The sequence below is a fragment of the Phyllobates terribilis genome, unplaced genomic scaffold (genome assembly GCF_046119375.1).
Source record: "Phyllobates terribilis strain yellow unplaced genomic scaffold, ASM4611937v1 Scaffold_9__5_contigs__length_417890890, whole genome shotgun sequence".
Taxonomy (NCBI): Eukaryota; Metazoa; Chordata; class Amphibia; order Anura; family Dendrobatidae; genus Phyllobates; species Phyllobates terribilis.
In genome coordinates this window covers 390,199,050-390,215,450 of record NW_027362769.1, presented here as the reverse complement: position 1 = coordinate 390,215,450, position 16,401 = coordinate 390,199,050, and the positions used below count along the sequence as shown (strand labels likewise).

General features: G+C 45.0%; 1 protein-coding gene across 3 annotated transcripts in view; it reads left to right on the top strand.

The window, feature by feature from the left end:
• LOC141162503 (uncharacterized) overlaps window positions 1-16,401 on the top strand; it is an 88,681-nt gene that overhangs the window by 46,773 nt on the left and 25,507 nt on the right. For 2 of the 3 annotated variants that reach the window (XM_073648675.1, XM_073648677.1), the window contains 2 exons: window positions 10,180-10,491; window positions 11,225-11,554. In XM_073648675.1, coding sequence (XP_073504776.1) covers window positions 10,180-10,491; window positions 11,225-11,554 — 642 coding nt within the window. The remainder of the gene's footprint in view (window positions 1-10,179; window positions 10,492-11,224; window positions 11,555-16,401) is intronic. The other variant, XM_073648676.1, reaches the window with a different exon arrangement.

Genomic DNA, 16,401 nt, shown 5'->3' with positions numbered 1-16,401 from the left:
TTGACAGCAGTGACCTTGGAATCAGAAATGCTTCCAGGGGTCTTCCCCATGCTGTTTCCATGTCATTTGAGCACTGTTCCCATCGATTTGGGCAATTTTTAGGCCTCTGCCGACCTCCGGGGGAGCCGCCTGAAAAATGGTCGAGTTTCCCATAGACTTACATTGGGCTCATTGCTCGGGTCGAGCATTTTAGTGCTCGCCCATCACTAGTTACAACCTCTCTCCGACACCAAGCAGCTCAGTTTTCATGCATAGTGTCTATAGGAGGCAGACACGACCTGCATCAGATCTTCTGCATTTTTCAATTTTTCCATTTTTTAGTTCTGATTCATCATTTTATTCGGTGGCACGAATGTCACTCACTTCTTTTCTATCAACTTCCAGGGAGGCCACTGCGTGAACGCCTCCCTAGTGTGACCTCTCTGGGGGTGCCAACTGCTCTACGATCACTTGTCCCCCCATAGCTCACTAAATATGCAAAGACACAGAGGGGGTGACCCTGTGGGTGGCCAACATGCCAGACAGGAAAGTATTGTCTGATTTCACCTGTTGAGGGAGGGCAATGGCCCTTCACGGTTGACCAAGTGAGTGTCAAATTATTATGTTGATTGTGCAATCCAACAGGGAACCAGACGGAGACAGTGCTCTGTATGGGAGGATTCAATGAATTTCTGATCCCGTTTATTTTGCTTAGCATTTTATATTGTTTTGAGTATATCAATAGCCAATCACCTACAGCCATATTACAGTACTACAGGCTTGAGCCAATGTTAGTGCAATTATTACAGAAACACATATATGGTCATATTATCATCGTTAGTTTGAAGCATGATGTAAATTTACAAGGTCAATCCTGGCCTAGACTAGTTAGATAACAGGAGCAGGGTGTCTGACAAAATGTACTTGTGAGAAAAAGTTAGTGTGAGAAAGTTCCATGTAAAGCATGAGAAAAGAAGGAAAGAAGTATGTTATGCAAGAAGTGATAATAACATGATTTTGAAACAAGCAGACAAAATGGAGTTGCTATAGCATGAATATCAATATGTCCTTTACACACCCTCTCCTTAACTATATTGTGGTAGAATTTAGGATTGGGGTTTTTGAGAGTGGCATTTAGATAGAGGGGTTCTACCTCCTTTTTACAATTGTTATGACCACTTTGGAGCATGGACAGGCCCCAACCTCATGGCAGCATAGTTGCTTTTCTTGCACTACTAGCACTTTTTGTAGGGTTTGTGTGGGTTTCTCTACTTTCCCCTCCAGTCTGCCATTATTTTCAATATTTTGGACACCTTCCGACCGCCTCCTTTTTGGAGAAGCATTGCTGGCAGTAGATTGGTTCTACTAGAGTCCCTGTCTATTGCTGGGACTATATAGCAGGCTTCCTTCTGCTCCTATAGAGCATGGCTGCATTTGCATTTCTGCTCTATTGTGAAATGAATTAGTCTCAATTAGTGACTTTATGATTTGCGACAAATTCATCAAACGAATTGCGCCTTTTTTCAGGTTGTTTTTTGTAGTTTAGTTTTCTGATTTTTACATCAATCAGGCTTCTCCAGATGTATTAGACAGATTCATTAATTGCGAATTACAAAATTTGGTGCAACTTTACACCATTCCCTCCTGGAGTAATCTTAGTTTTGCGTATTTTGTGAAACGTGTGACTTTTCCTGCTAAGTAGCTGCAAAAACAGTTAAAGAAAGGAAAAAATGCAATTTTGAGCATTGTGCAAAATATATGAATCGCATACACCATTTTTATGAATTTGGCACAAAAAAATCAACGAACACCACAAGTCAAAAAAGAAAAGTGCAAAGAAATGCAACTGATGAATCAGGTCTTTGAACTGTAGAACCTTTTCATTTGGTCAACCCTAGCAAGTCAGTCCTTTTCTTGAGGCCCTCCCCCATGCCCTTATTACGTTCGACCCCATTCACCACCTTCGTTTCTATAGAACAGGCTGGTGGACTCTTTGGGGTCTGCTATTCACTCTCCAACTCTGCTCCAAGGCTATTTTTACTTCATATTCATTGGCAGATGCTGACCACAAACACTTAGGTTTGAGAACATCTTCCTCCCAAAATACATCCCTGTAGCTTTGATCTCTGCCCCCCCCCCCCTTCCCCCGTCCCTCCTCAGGGCCACCCTGATCAGTTTTAGGCCATGTACTTGGCTTATGTGGTTTACTCACACTTTTGGAGTGACCTTAAGCACCTAGGACATTTAGGTTCCTGCCCGCATTTTCCCACAATATATAACGTCACCCTCCTGTCTTGTATTCTCCTACAAAGTCTCAGGAGAAGGGCATTCAGGTGATGGACCTCACCAAACTCTAGTTCTTCTCATCTCTAACTCTTTTTGGGCTTTTCCTTTTCATGGTTCTCTACTCTTCTCCTTCTTGTCTCATCTATGCTTCTGGCTTGGTTGGAGGAAGCAGAGTTTGAGTTTCAAGGATCCTTTGAGGCTCCTGGGATTCGGGTTATGTTTAGGCTGTGTATGCCTCACTGTGGCAAAGTTTATACTTGCAGCTTTAAAAGTATTTCTTTCTTTGGTATGACAAGATCTTAGGATGTTGTCCTTCTCCTGTCTGATTTGAGCTTAAGCCTCGCCTCCCTTGTGTGTCCCTCATTATGTCCTTCAATATTCTTAACCTTTGCTAAGCTGCTGTAGACTTCTTTAGGGAACCAGTACTTGACAGTATCTTCTGGAATTTTGCCATCTCTCCCTATTCTGAAGGCATTTGAAATTCTTTATTCCAGCCACTCTGCTGTGTATTTCGAATACTTCCTCCTTGGACATTCACCATCACCACTATTTGCCAAATCTCTATGCTAGCTGGGCTTTCCTGCAGATTTGGCTTCCTTGATCGTCACCAGGAAAGGGAAAGATTACCTTCCCTGCCTTTTTTAATTTTATTTATTTTTACATCTATTAGAACATAATCCTCTCCTCCATAACCCCTTCTCGTTCTCATTTCAGCATTTTGGAATATTCCTATTGGTAACAGAAGCCCTCCATTCCTATTCACCTTTGGTTCTGTCAGCTGACAGCTTTTGTTCTGTAGTAGTGGAAGCCTTACAGGTTTGGAGGTGATGCAGCTTGATTTCATATTTTCATTCTACTGATAGACTTTCTTTTCTCAGGTAGGCAGAATAATAATAATAATAATCTTTTTTTTATACAGTGCCATTGGGGCTCAAAATCTAAATTCACTATCAGTATGTCTTTGTAGTGTGGAAGGAAAGCGGAGAACCCGTAGGAAATCCATGCAAACACGGTGAGAACATACAAACTCCTTGCAGATGTTGTCCTTCGTGGGATTTGAACCCAGGACCCCAGCGCTGCAAGGCTGCAGTGCTAACCACTGAGCCACCGTGCTGCCCTATCATTGAATTGAACCCATAAGTGGTTCACAGAATTTTATAACATAGGAACGTGAAAATGAAAAATTATATTTTCTCCATTAAAATGTTGCTTTAACCCCAAATTTTTCATTTTCATAAAAGAAACAGTAAAAAAATGGTCCTTAAAATTTGTTTTATAATTTCTCCTAAATACAATGATGCCCCATATGTGATCAGACACTACTTTTTGGGCACACAGCAGTTATCAGAAGGGAAGGAGTGCTATTTGAATTTTGGTGCACAATTTTTGCTAGAATAGATTGTGGATACCATGTCACATTACGAGAGCCCTTGAGATATCAAAATAGCAGAAACATTTTGGAAACTACATTTCTTGAGGAATTCTTTTAAGGGTGTATTGAGATTTTTAAGCCCACAGCTGATTCACAGAATTTTATAACATTGGACTGTGAAAATTAATAATTAAATTTTTTTCCACTAAAATGTTGTTTTAGCCCCAAGTTATTAATTTTGAAAAGGGCTAGTAGGAGAAAATGGACAATTACACAATTTCTCCTGAGTTACCAATACCCCATATGATGTCATAACCCACTTTTCAGGCACAGTGCAAAGCTCAGAAGTGAAGAAGCGCCATAATGGAGAGCAATTTTTGCTGGAAAGGTTTGCGGGTGTCATGTCACATTGGCAGAGCCCCTGAGGTGTCACAACAGTAGAACCCTCCCATCAGTGACCCAATTTTTCAAATTGCACCTCTCATTTAAATCGTCTAGGGGTTCAGTGACCATATTAAAACCACAGGTGTGTCATAGAATTTTTTACCATTGGATGGTGAAGAAAAAATCATTACATTTTACCACTAAAATGTTGATTTAGCCCCAGATTTTACATTTTCACAAGGGCAAATTGGTAAATCAGGCCCCATAATTTGTCACACAATTTTTCCTGAATGTGGAAATACCCTACATATGGCTGTACAGTCTGAACACACAGCAGAGCTCGGGAGGCAAGGAGCACTATTTGACATTTGAAGCACATATTTTCCTAGAATAGTTTGCAGACTGTATTTGCATAGCTCCTAAGTGCCAGAGCAGCAGAAACCCCCCTAGTGTGACCCTATTTTCATAAACTACACCCCCTTGGAAAATTAATTTATTTGTGTATTGATGATTTTGACTCCATGGGTGATTTCCTGAAACAAATATGCAGTGAATGTTGCAAACTGAAAATTCCAAATATGCAATTTTAGTGCCCATACATTGCAGTGCCCAGTATGTTGTAATGCCCAGTATTTTGCAGTGCCCAGCTTGTGCTTTTGGAGATACACACCCTATAAATTAAATGGGTCTTCTCACTACAGTAATGCAAAATGTGAATGCTAGCTGTGGTTTATGCACACTGTGGGGCTCAGGTGGGAGGGTTGAATTTGGATTTGGGAGCACAGATTTTACTGGATTTTGTTTGTGGAGAGCCATGGTGCTTTTCCAGAGCCTGTGTACTACAAGTAACATGCTGTCAAATTGTCATGCCTAAATTTGGGGATTCAATCTGGTGACTTTTTGCTTCGTGGTTAGTTGTAATGTCTGCTGAGCTATTGTCCTTTTCTTCTCTGTCCTTATGCTGATGGTTCCTATTGCTTTTACTTTTCCTTCCTGGGTTTGCGCATCTTCAGGTGTTTCCCATTGTCCTTTTCTGGTTGCGCTATCACATTCTGGGTATGGCTATATATATTCTCCCTTCACTATACTTCCTTGCTGGCTATACTACTAAGTGGATTAGTGCTAAGGATTTCCAGCCCATCAGCGAAGACATTCTCCCTACTAGGCAAACACCGTTTGTGTTTCTGCTGTGCGTTTGTTTGTCTGCCTTCCCAGCACCTTTCCTTTCTCTTTAGTTAGGTTGGTGGGAGATTATTCTTGTTTCATTTATTATTCTCCTTATTTCACGTTCATGCACTTGCTTTAAGTTTTCTCTCCCTGGATCCTCATATCCCTCTGCACACTTTTCCTCTCCTGGTTAGCTGTGCACTGCAGCCTCCCCTCTGGTTCTGTAGGAGGCCGAGAAACCCCTCAACGGCCTTTTAGGGAGCCAGGTCCGAGGTGGTGATTTTAATTGTGGGGCTAGGGATTGTGTAGTCTGTACAGGGACCAGTAGGGTGTGGGTTTGGCTTCTCTGTGTTTTAGAGTTTATTATTTCCGTTACACATGTATGAGTGAGTTACGTGCATAACACTTATATTTCTGTTAACAGATGATGGACCTGAGTGAAGACTTGTTTTTTATTGGTTGAGTTGATACTTTTATTGTTAGCATTTTGGGGTACATAACATTTTGGATCGCTCTTAAAGCTTGGTTTATATTTATACTGTGCTCTACACTGATCACCTACATCAAGGTTTCCATCTAAATCTCTGAAATACGTGATATATCTGAAACCCCTGGGGGATCTATTCACTATAATGAGGCAGCAGAGTTACTCTGTACTCCATCTGGCCTCTGCTCCACGATGTTCATCGGAGGTAGAGAAAACAAAAGACGGACACCGCCAGATCACAGGCCAGATCTGCCTCCATCTGTCTCATTATAGGGAATCTTCTGTGGCGGGTTCTATCCAAAACATGTATTTCAGAGATTTACACAGAAACCCCGATGTAAGCGCTCAGTGTAGACCCAGGATAAATGTGCGCCGAGTATTACTGTGATCTTTGGGAGGCACAATGAACAAATCAACAGCAGGTGAAGAATTGGTTTTATTAATTTTTTACTCCATTCCTCATGTGGTATAAGTGATTAGACGACTTTATTCTTCTGGTTGGTGCGATTACAGCGATACCTGATTTTTATAGTTTTTTTAGGTCTTGCTACTATCACACACTAAAAATGCTATAGTTTAAAAAAAAAAGTTTTTACATCGCCATATTTTGAGAGCTATAATTTTTCCGGTTTTCTACTGACAGAGTCATGTGAGGGCTTGTTTTTTGAGGGACAAGTTTTAGATTTTATTGGTAACAATTTTAGGCTCATAACATTTTTTGATCGCTTTCTATTCGGATTTTTGGGAGGTAGAGTGAACAAAATGCAGCAATTTAGGAATTTTTTTGTTGTTTCCTTTTATGCCGTTTACCGTATGATAAAAGTGGTAAGACAGCTTTATTTTTCAGGTTAGTATGATTCCAGTGATACCACATTTATGTGTTTTTTTAATATGTTGTTGATGCTTTTAAACAATAAAAACAATTTTATAGAAAAAAATTTTTTTTTGAATCGCTGTATTCTGAGAGCTGTAACATTTTTACTTTTCCACTCATCGAGCTGAGTGGGGTGTTGTTTTTTTGCAGGATAAGATGATGATTTCATGCATACCATTTTTATTTACATAGGATGTTTTGATTGTGTTTTATTCCACTTTTTGTTCTGTGATGTGATGACAAGACAATTTTTGCATTTTTTTTATGATGTTCACTGTAGGGGTAAAATAGTGTAACAGTTTTATAGATCAGGTTGTTCGGGATGCAGCGATGCCAAATACGTGTACTTTTTTTGCTTAGTCAGTCACTGCCCTGTGTATAGAAAGCGGCAGCTGTAACCATGACCCTAGCACTGACTGACAGCAAACCCTAAGGATGAGCTGCTGTCAGTCAGTGTCGGGGGCACGGTTGCAGCCTCCGCTCTCTATACACTCAGTGATGACTGAAACCTTGCTGGTGCCACCGCTATCACTGGAAGCTGAATGTTGCCGGGGGAATAAAGTGAATTTCCTCCTGGCATTGGGGCTCTCAGTGCAGGTACCGAACGCTATTAACTTGCAGATTAATCCCATATATGCAGGTTAATAGTGTTTTTTTTTCACATGACAGGTTCTCTTTAGTGAGTAATCTGTATGTTTTATAGAATTGGTCATTACGGTTATGAGAAGTTTTTATTACATTTTTTATACAAACTTAAAGGGGTATTCTCATGTCCAATATCCTATCCTAATATGTAGTAGGTGTAATAATAATATTAGCAAATACCCCCAGTTAGAAATGTAGTATAGTTCTTGTGATTCGCTATGTCGCTTACCCCATGTGCAGGGCATTGCAGTAGCTTAGGTATTCATGGTTATAACCACTCATATAGTGACAGTTAATTAGTTGTTAGCAGTTGTAACCATGGATATCTAAGCAAATGGGTAAGCGACATAGCCCTGCCGTGCCCTGTACATGGGGTAAGCGACATAGCTAATCAGAAGAACTATACTACATTTCTAATTGAAAGTATTTGCTAATATTAGTAATATTTCACCTACTATTTACTTGGATAGGATCTTGGAGATGGGAATACCCATTTAGCATTTTGCAAAGGGACATTTTTTTCTTGGGAGAGTCAGCTTAGATGGCTATTGGCTGAAGCATCATTCCATAGCCATTTAATGTGTTTGGCCTGCCTTAAGGGGAAGAACACAGAAGGAATGCATGTGCTGTAGAGCCTTTACAATAATTATCTCTACGCAATCATAATACCATAAAGCCCTCCTCCTAAATGGCACTTGTGTGAATCATGTATATATCTATCTACCTATATATAGATAGATAGATAGATAGATAGATAGATACACTGCTCAAAAAAATAAAGGGAACACTTAAACAACAGAATATAACTCCAAGTAGATCAAACTTTTGTGAAATCAAACTGTCCACTTAGGAAGCGACACTGATTGACAATCAATTTCACATGCTGTTGTGCAAATGGAATAGACAATAGATGGAAATTATTGGTAATTATCAAGACACCCTCAATAAAGGAGTGGTTCTGCAGGTGGGGACCACAGACCACATCTCAGTACCAATGCTTTCTGGCTGATGTTTTGGTCACTTTTGAATGTTGGTTGTGCTTTCACACTCGTGGTAGCATGAGATGGACTCTACAACCCACAGAAGTTGCTCAGGTAGTGCAGCTCATCCAGGATGGCACATCAATGCAAGCTGTGGCAAGAAGGTTTGCTGTGTCTGTCAGTGTAGTGTCAAGAGGCTGGAGGCGCTACCAGGAGACAGGCCAGTACACCAGGAGACGTGGAGGGGGCTGTAGGAGGTCAACAACCCAGTAGCAGGACCGCTACTTCCGCCTTTGTGCAAGGAGGAACAGGAGGAGCACTACCAGAGCCCTGCAAAATGACCTCCAGCAGGCCACAAATGTGCATGTGTCTGCACAAACGGATAGAAACCAACTCCATGAGGGTGGTATGAGTGCCTGACGTCCACAGATGGGGGTTGTGCTCACAGCTAACACCGTGCAGGACGCTTGGCATTTGCCACAGAACACCAGGATTGACAAAGTTGCCACTGGCGCCCTGTGCTCTTCACAGATAAAAGCACGTTCACACTGCACACATGTAACAGACATGACAGAGTCTGGAGACGCCGTGGAGAGTGATCTGCTGCCTGCAACTTCCTTCAGCATGACCGGTTTGGCAGTGGGTCAGTAATGGTGTGGGGTGGCATTTCTTTGGAGGGCCGCACAGCCCTCCATGTGCTCGCCAGAAGTAGCCTAACTGCCATTAGGTACCGAGATGAGATCCTCAGACCCCTTGTGAGACCATATGTTGGTGCGGTTGGCCCTGGGTTCCTCCTAATGCAGGACAATGCCAGACCTCATGTGGCTGGAGTGTGTCAGCAGTTCCTGCAAGATGAAGGCATTGAAGCTATGGACTGGCCGCCCGATCCCCAGACCTGAATCCGATTGAGCACATCTGGGACATCATGTCTCTATCCACCAACGTCACGTTGCACCACAGACTGTCCAGGAGTTGGCGGATGCTTTAGTCCAGGTCTGGGAGGAGATCCCACAGGAGACATTCCACAACCTCATCAGGAGCATGCCCAGGCGTTGTAGGGAGGTCATACAGGCACGTGGAGGCCACACACAATACTCAGCATCATCAGGAGCATGCCCAGGCGTTGTAGGGAGGTCATACAGGCACGTGGAGGCCACACACAATACTGAGTCTCATCAGGAGTATGCCCAGGCATTGTAGGGAGGTCATACAGGCATGTGGAGGCCACACACAATACTGAGCCTCATTTTGACTTGTTTTAAGGACATTACATCAAAGTTGGATCAGCCTGTAGTGAGTTTTTCCACTTTAATTTTGGGGGTGACTCCAAATCCAGGCCTCCATTGGTTAATAAATTTGATTTCCATTGATGATTTTTGTGTGATTTTGTTGTCAGCACATTCAACTTTGTACAGAACAAAGTATTCAATGAGAAGATTTCATTCATTCAGATCTAGGATGGGTTATTTGAGTGTTCCCTTTATTTTTTGAGCTGTATATAGATAGATAGATAGATAGATAGATAGATAGATAGAGAGAGAGATAGATAGAGAGATAGATAGAGAGATAGATAGAGAGATAGATATGGAGATGGACATGCTTCTCACATTCCACCTTGAAGACACAGGTGTTTATTTTTGACTGGTGTTCTCCCTCATTGAAGTCCTCAACATCTGGTCCTGGACAACCAAAGTCATCAGTAACATCGGTAACACAAGGAGAACAAAGAACATTCTGGCATATGTTGCTCTTGATGGGATTTGAACCCAGGACACCAGCGCTGCAAAACTAAAGTGCTGTCTAAAAGCTGAGCGTTCATGTGTATTAGGGAATTGAGAAAGATAAGCGTTATCTAAAGTGAATTTTCAATGTTGGTTGTTATGAATTATCGGTGAACAAACTCTTCAATCCTTTGCTGCCACTAAAATATAGGTGCGTCAATAGGACAAAGGGTGCTCTTTACTTTTGACAAGCTATTTGCCTCATCCTGTGCTCCACATTTTAGGAAAGCCAAAAATGTCACAGCCAGTAGTAAGAAGTCTGTTTGTCTGTGGAGAGATGAAGTATTTACTCAACTTGGAGAAATTTTATCCTAAAAGCATCAAGATTGTCTGGACGTGTGGAGAGAGAGGAACACGAGAAGTTCTATCATCCACTGAATCCCCATCAGAGAATCCTGACCATACCTACAACATCTCCAGTGAGATCGTTATTCCTGAGGATCGTCACAAGGATCCAGAATTCAGAGTACGAGTGACCTGGTATCATGAATCTATGGAGATGTCAGAATCCAAGGAGCTGTCTATAAGAGACTCAGGTGAGAGGAGAGATATATGAGGTTATATAAGAATCCTGGAGCCGTCTATCAGACACTCAGGTGAGAGGAGAGTATTATGGAGGTTATATAAGAATCCCGGAGCTGTCTATCAGAGACTCAGGTGAGAGGAGAGATATATGAGGTTATATAAGAATCCTGGAGCCGTCTATCAGACACTCAGGTGAGAGGAGAGTATTATGGAGGTTATATAAGAATCCCGGAGCTGTCTATCAGAGACTCAGGTGAGAGGAGAGATATATGGGGGTTATATAAGAATCCTGGAGCCGTCTATCAGAGACTCAGGTGAGAGGAGAGATATATGGGGGTTATATAGGAATCCTGGAGCCGTCTATCAGAGACTTAGGTGAGAGGAGAGATGTTATCATCTTACTGACCACTAATTCTTCTGTACATATGGATTGCACAGGCTAAACCTCACCAACAACATAGAGACATTGTTATCGCTGTCCCCATTGGACCTCGCAATCTTGAATTTCCTATCAGTATGTATTTGGAGTATGGAAAGAAACTGTAGTATAGAGTGGAAACTCATCCAAACATAGAGAATACATACATTCAGATGTTATTCTTGGTGGGATTTGAACACAGGACCCTAGTGCTGCAAATCAGTAGTGTTAACCACTGAGGCACTGTGCTGCACTCCAAATGTGATTGTGTTGTCATAATTTGGTTAAAATATCAAAACATTTCTTTGTCCTGTCTTTTTCTGTAGATTATATCTGGACTCCAGTTGTAGAAGAGATTCAGATTCCCCGTCTTTTTGTCGGCTCCCCAGCCGTCCTGCAGTGTAATATCTCAGAGTATTTCCCGGATGCCGTAACTGTGAAATGGATGAGACGTGATGGAGATAAGTTGCATGAAGAGACTGACAACCAGGGAACAACGTCCACGAGAGCGTCTGATAACACCTACAGCCGTACAGCCAGTCTGACCATCACCCCCGACCTGCGGACACATCAGGGGGCAGAATATATATGTCTGGTGGAGCACCCCTCCCTGGAGAGACCCATAGAGAGAAGCACAGGGCGGCTGCGAGTCTATGGTGAGTAGTTGTATCCCACTCTGCACTGACAAGGGGCAATAACCCTGAAACTGCTGACTGCATACATTTTTCCTTTGGAGAATACTCTGATTTGAGAAACTGTTGTGAGTCATGTCGCAAGGTTCGGTAAAATAACCAACAATGACTTATAGGCAACCTGAAATACGTGGCACGAGAGAGACAACTTCTATGAACTGTGTTAAATAGTGGCAGTAGAGCAGAATACATTTTTTTTTATTTTGCCCCTCTGTTGCGGACATATTAGCAATCAAAGTATTTGGCACCTAATGAGTTAACTTTATTAAAAAATTCTCTCTCTATATGATGGTGACTGTGACGGATCAACCCCGTACTCCAAGATTTTGCCACATGGGGGTTGTCGTAGCGCCTATGCAGCTAATGGGACATAATGTTATAAAGTGGGGTGAATATGGTGGATCGCATATTGTTGGACATTTTGTGATGTGACCGAAGCACTCCTGGCCCCCACCTTCCTGTGCTCACTTAGCAGGGGCAAACAGACAATGTGCTGATTAATGGGTTGTTGCCTAACTGCTGTCTGGGAGCCTACTGTGCGTATTATCTGGGGAGAACAATGGGTGCTAAAAATAGCCTGTGTGATTCTCTATAAAACCTGCTTGTGAGAATAAAAGTTAAGTTCATCTTGGAGACACTGTGCGATAGTCATATTTTATATATCCCAGTGTAAGAAAAGCCTTTCCATGTCAGGGGCCTGCAGAAGAAGATTGGACATCTGCGGATGGGGTAACTAGCTCCCGTCACACTGGTGGCAGCGGTGGGATGCGGTCCATCTTCTTCAGGAACCAAGGACTGAATGGAAGACATCTACCAGAAGCTAAAAAGGAATACGTTGAGGGACATTGTGGAAGCTCGAGGGTTAACCGCCAGCAACAAAACAAAAGCGGATTTGATAGCAGCCATTATGGAGCTCGACAACGCAACAACCTCCAATGGGAACGTGGAAGAGACTGAATTCCAGAGGGAGGTAAAGAGCAGACTGGCACTTTATGCTCCCAACCCGGCAGTACAGATCATAGATAAGGTGATGGCTGATGTGAGTACTGATCTGGATAAAAAGATGGAGATGGAGAGGGCAGAGCGGATGGAGCTAGCCAGGATGGAGATGGCAGATCGGACCAAGATAGAGCTAGCCAAGATGGAGATGGCGGAGCGGAGAGAGGAGATACAGCGAGCAGGGAGAGCCCTGGCTTCCTCCCCAGTACCAGCAGGGGTAAGCCACAAAAAGATCCAATACAATGCCTTCCGACAGTTGGGGGAGGCAGAGGAAGACATTGATGGCTTTCTGCAGGACTTTGAGCGGCAGTGTACCCTTCATAAAGTGGAGCCGGAGGATTGGGTCCAGATTCTGGCCAGCAAGCTGACAGGCTGGGCAGCGGATGCCTATCGCACTGTATCGGATAAGGACTGTATGGACTATAAGCGAGTCAAAGAAGTGATCTTGGCCCGGTATGCACTAACACCAGAGGCATACCGTAAAAAGTTTCGCAAAACCACAAAACGGGAAACGGATACCCACACTGAATGGGCCTGTAAACTATGGCGGTCACTGCTACAGTGGGTACAAGGTAGCAAAGCAGACATGAAGGAGGACGTCCTACAGCTCATCGCGTTAGAACGATTCTTTACTGGGTTAACTCCCAAGACGCAAGAATGGCTTCGGGACCGACGACTCTTGAGGAGGCCGCACGGCTGACCGATGAACATTATGATGCCAGGAGGGCCCAATTGTCAGGGTCCAAAACTGTCTCAAGGGGCCCTCCCATGGGTCTGGAGGCCCCTAAACCACAGAAGCTTGGCGGGGGACCCACCAATACCCCGGCCTACCAGAGTCCTCCTGGCCATACCTGCCATCAGCTGGGTCACCTGCAGAGACACTGTCCCAACCGGACCTAGCACACCCAGTGGCCAAAACCGGAAACGGCTACCTTCAACCGGGCCGCTGTACACTGCTACCAAGGCGAAGCCGACCCGGCATCGGTGGCTATGGCTAATTATGGGATGGAAGAGATAGAGGGAGTGCTACATGAAGTGGACCCTGTGCAGGCAGCCCAGGCGGATAATCGACAACAACATCGACAGTCGGTGTGTATTAATGGGAAACGGCTGCAGGGATTAAGAGATTCCGGAGCTACTCTGACCCTTGTGAAGTCGCATCTCGCCCAAGGCCAAAAGATGGGTCGGACAGTGGCGGTCTGTGTAGCAGGGGGAGCCATACATCGACTGCCCATGGCCAAGATTCACCTGAACTGGGGGGCCGGTGATGGCATTGTCGAGGTCGGCATGATGAAGGATTTGCCTGCAGATGTCCTGCTGGGAAATGACTTGGGGCCCATGTTGTCTTCCTTCTCGGTCGCCCCCCTGGCTGAGACATATCCTGTGACTACCCGGAGACAAGCTCGAGCTGTGGAGGCGGAATCACACTCTGAGGAAGCCCAGGTAAGACACTACAGCCCTTCACGTATTCCCATAGCCAGACACATTTCATGGGACACCCCAGCAGAATTTAGGAGGGAGGTACTAGAGGATCCCTCATTGCAGGGGTATCGCGGGAAGGCACAGGAGGGGAGAGGGGTACTGGAAGGTGAACAGTTTATATGGCATCAGGGACTCCTCTACAGGGTTACAGAGCAAACTCACTCAGGGACGAGCCCCACGGTACAAAGACAGCTGGTAGTTCCCAAAAAGTATAGGTAGGAGTTGCTGTGAATCTCTCATGACATACCCTTGGCGGGGCACCTCGGAGTCAGCCGCACCAGGCATCGTCTGACACAAAACTTCTTTTGGCCAAGGTTATCCCATGATGTTCGTCAGTACTGCCAGACCTGTGACAGTTGCCAGCGCATTGGCAAGAGGGGAGATCGCTGCAAGGCCAAATTACACCCCCTTCCCATTGTGGTGGAGCCATTTAGCCGAGTAGCCGTCGATCTGATAGGGCCGTTAGCCAAACCCAGTCCGTCAGGGAAAAGGTATATATTGACAGTGATAGATTACACCACGCGGTATCCAGAGGCGGTTGCCTTACCTAACATACTGGCAGAGACGGTGGCGGCTGCCCTGCTCCAGGTTTTCTCACGGGTTGGATTTCCCCGGGAGATTATCTCGGATCAGGGCACCCAATTTACGGCAGAGGTGACCAACCAACTGTGGAGACTGTGTGGTGTAAAGTCCATTAGAAGCACCCTATACCACCCGCAAACCAATGGTTTGTGTGAGTGCTTTAACGGAACGTTAAAACAACCCATTGGGACGTTCACCCGGACCTACAGGAACTGGGAGAAATTCTTGCTGCACCTCATGTTCGCCTATCGGGAGATGCCCCAAGAATCTACGGGGTTCTCCCCATTTGAACTGTTATATGGGAGGCGGGTGAGGGGGCCCCTAGACTTAGTGCGAGAACTCTGGGAAGGGGAGGAAACCATAGCAGGAACCCCTATTGTGCCCTTCGTGCTGGAACTCCGGGACCAACGGTGCCAGCGCGTATGGTACGATCAGAGGGCTAGAGAACGCACCTTCGAGATAGGACAGAAGGTCCTGGTACTAGAACCGGTTAGGCAGAACAAATTCCAGGCCGCATGGCAGGGGCCTTACCAGGTAGTGGGGAAAATAGCCGACACCACCTACAATGTCGTCGATTGTGACGACCCCAGGGTTATCCGCATGTTCCACGTGAATATGCTGAAGCCCTACCGGGAGCGCCCTGAAGAGATAGCTGCCATCTGCGCACCCGAAGCAGAGGATTTAGCCGGACTCCCCTTGCCTGATGTCTTAGGTGAGAGGACTCAGTCGAAAACCTGGGACCAGGTACACTTAGGAGAAAATCTAGGGGCCCGGGAGAGAGAGCAGGCCGAGGCATTGCTGAGAGACCGGGGTTCACCCGACTTGCACAACACAAGGTTGAGACACAAGATCAGACCCCCCCCGAAACAACCCCCCTTCCGCGTCCCGGAGTCTGTACGAGAAGGGATGCGACAAGAGATACAGGAGATGTTGCGTTTAGGGGTCATTGAGGAGTCAGATAGTCCCTGGGCGTCCCCTGTAGTGTTAGTGCCTAAGAAAGATGGGACTACCCGGTTTTGTGTAGACTATCGCAAGCTAAATGAGAAAACTGTGACGGATGCGTATCCCATGCCGCGTGTGGACGAGTTGTTAGACCGGCTGGCTGGGGCAAAGTATTTGACCACCATCGATCTATGCAAAGGCTGTTGGCAGATCCCCCTAAGTCCTGATGCTATTCCCAAGTCTGCAATTGTCACCCCGTTTGGCTTATTCCAGTTTCGGGTTATGCCATTTGGGATGAAGAATGCCCCCGCGACCTTCCAGAGGCTGGCTGACCGGCTTCTGGATGGTCTCCAGGACTATGCTTGTGCCGACCTGGATGACATTGCCGTCTACAGCGCGACATGGGATGAGCATCTAAATCACCTAGAGACAGTATTGGATAGGATCCACAAAGCCGGAATCACCCTGAACCCCAACAAGTGTCACGTAGGCAAAGCAGAGGTGCAGTATTTAGGACATTGAGTGGGGGGTGGAAAACAACGACCGGAACCCGCCAAGATTGAGGCCGTAGCCAAGTGGCCCACCCCACGTACTAAAGCCCAAGTCATGGCCTTTCTAGGGACAGCAGGGTATTATAGGAAATTTGTCCCTAATTACAGCAGCATTGCCAAGCCCCTCACTGATCTGACACGTAAGAACCTTCCCCGCCAGGTAACCTGGACCACCGAGTGTGAGGAAGCCTTCCGCCAGCTAAAGGACGCTCTCACAAATACCCCGATATTGGCCGCACCTGATCCAACTAAACA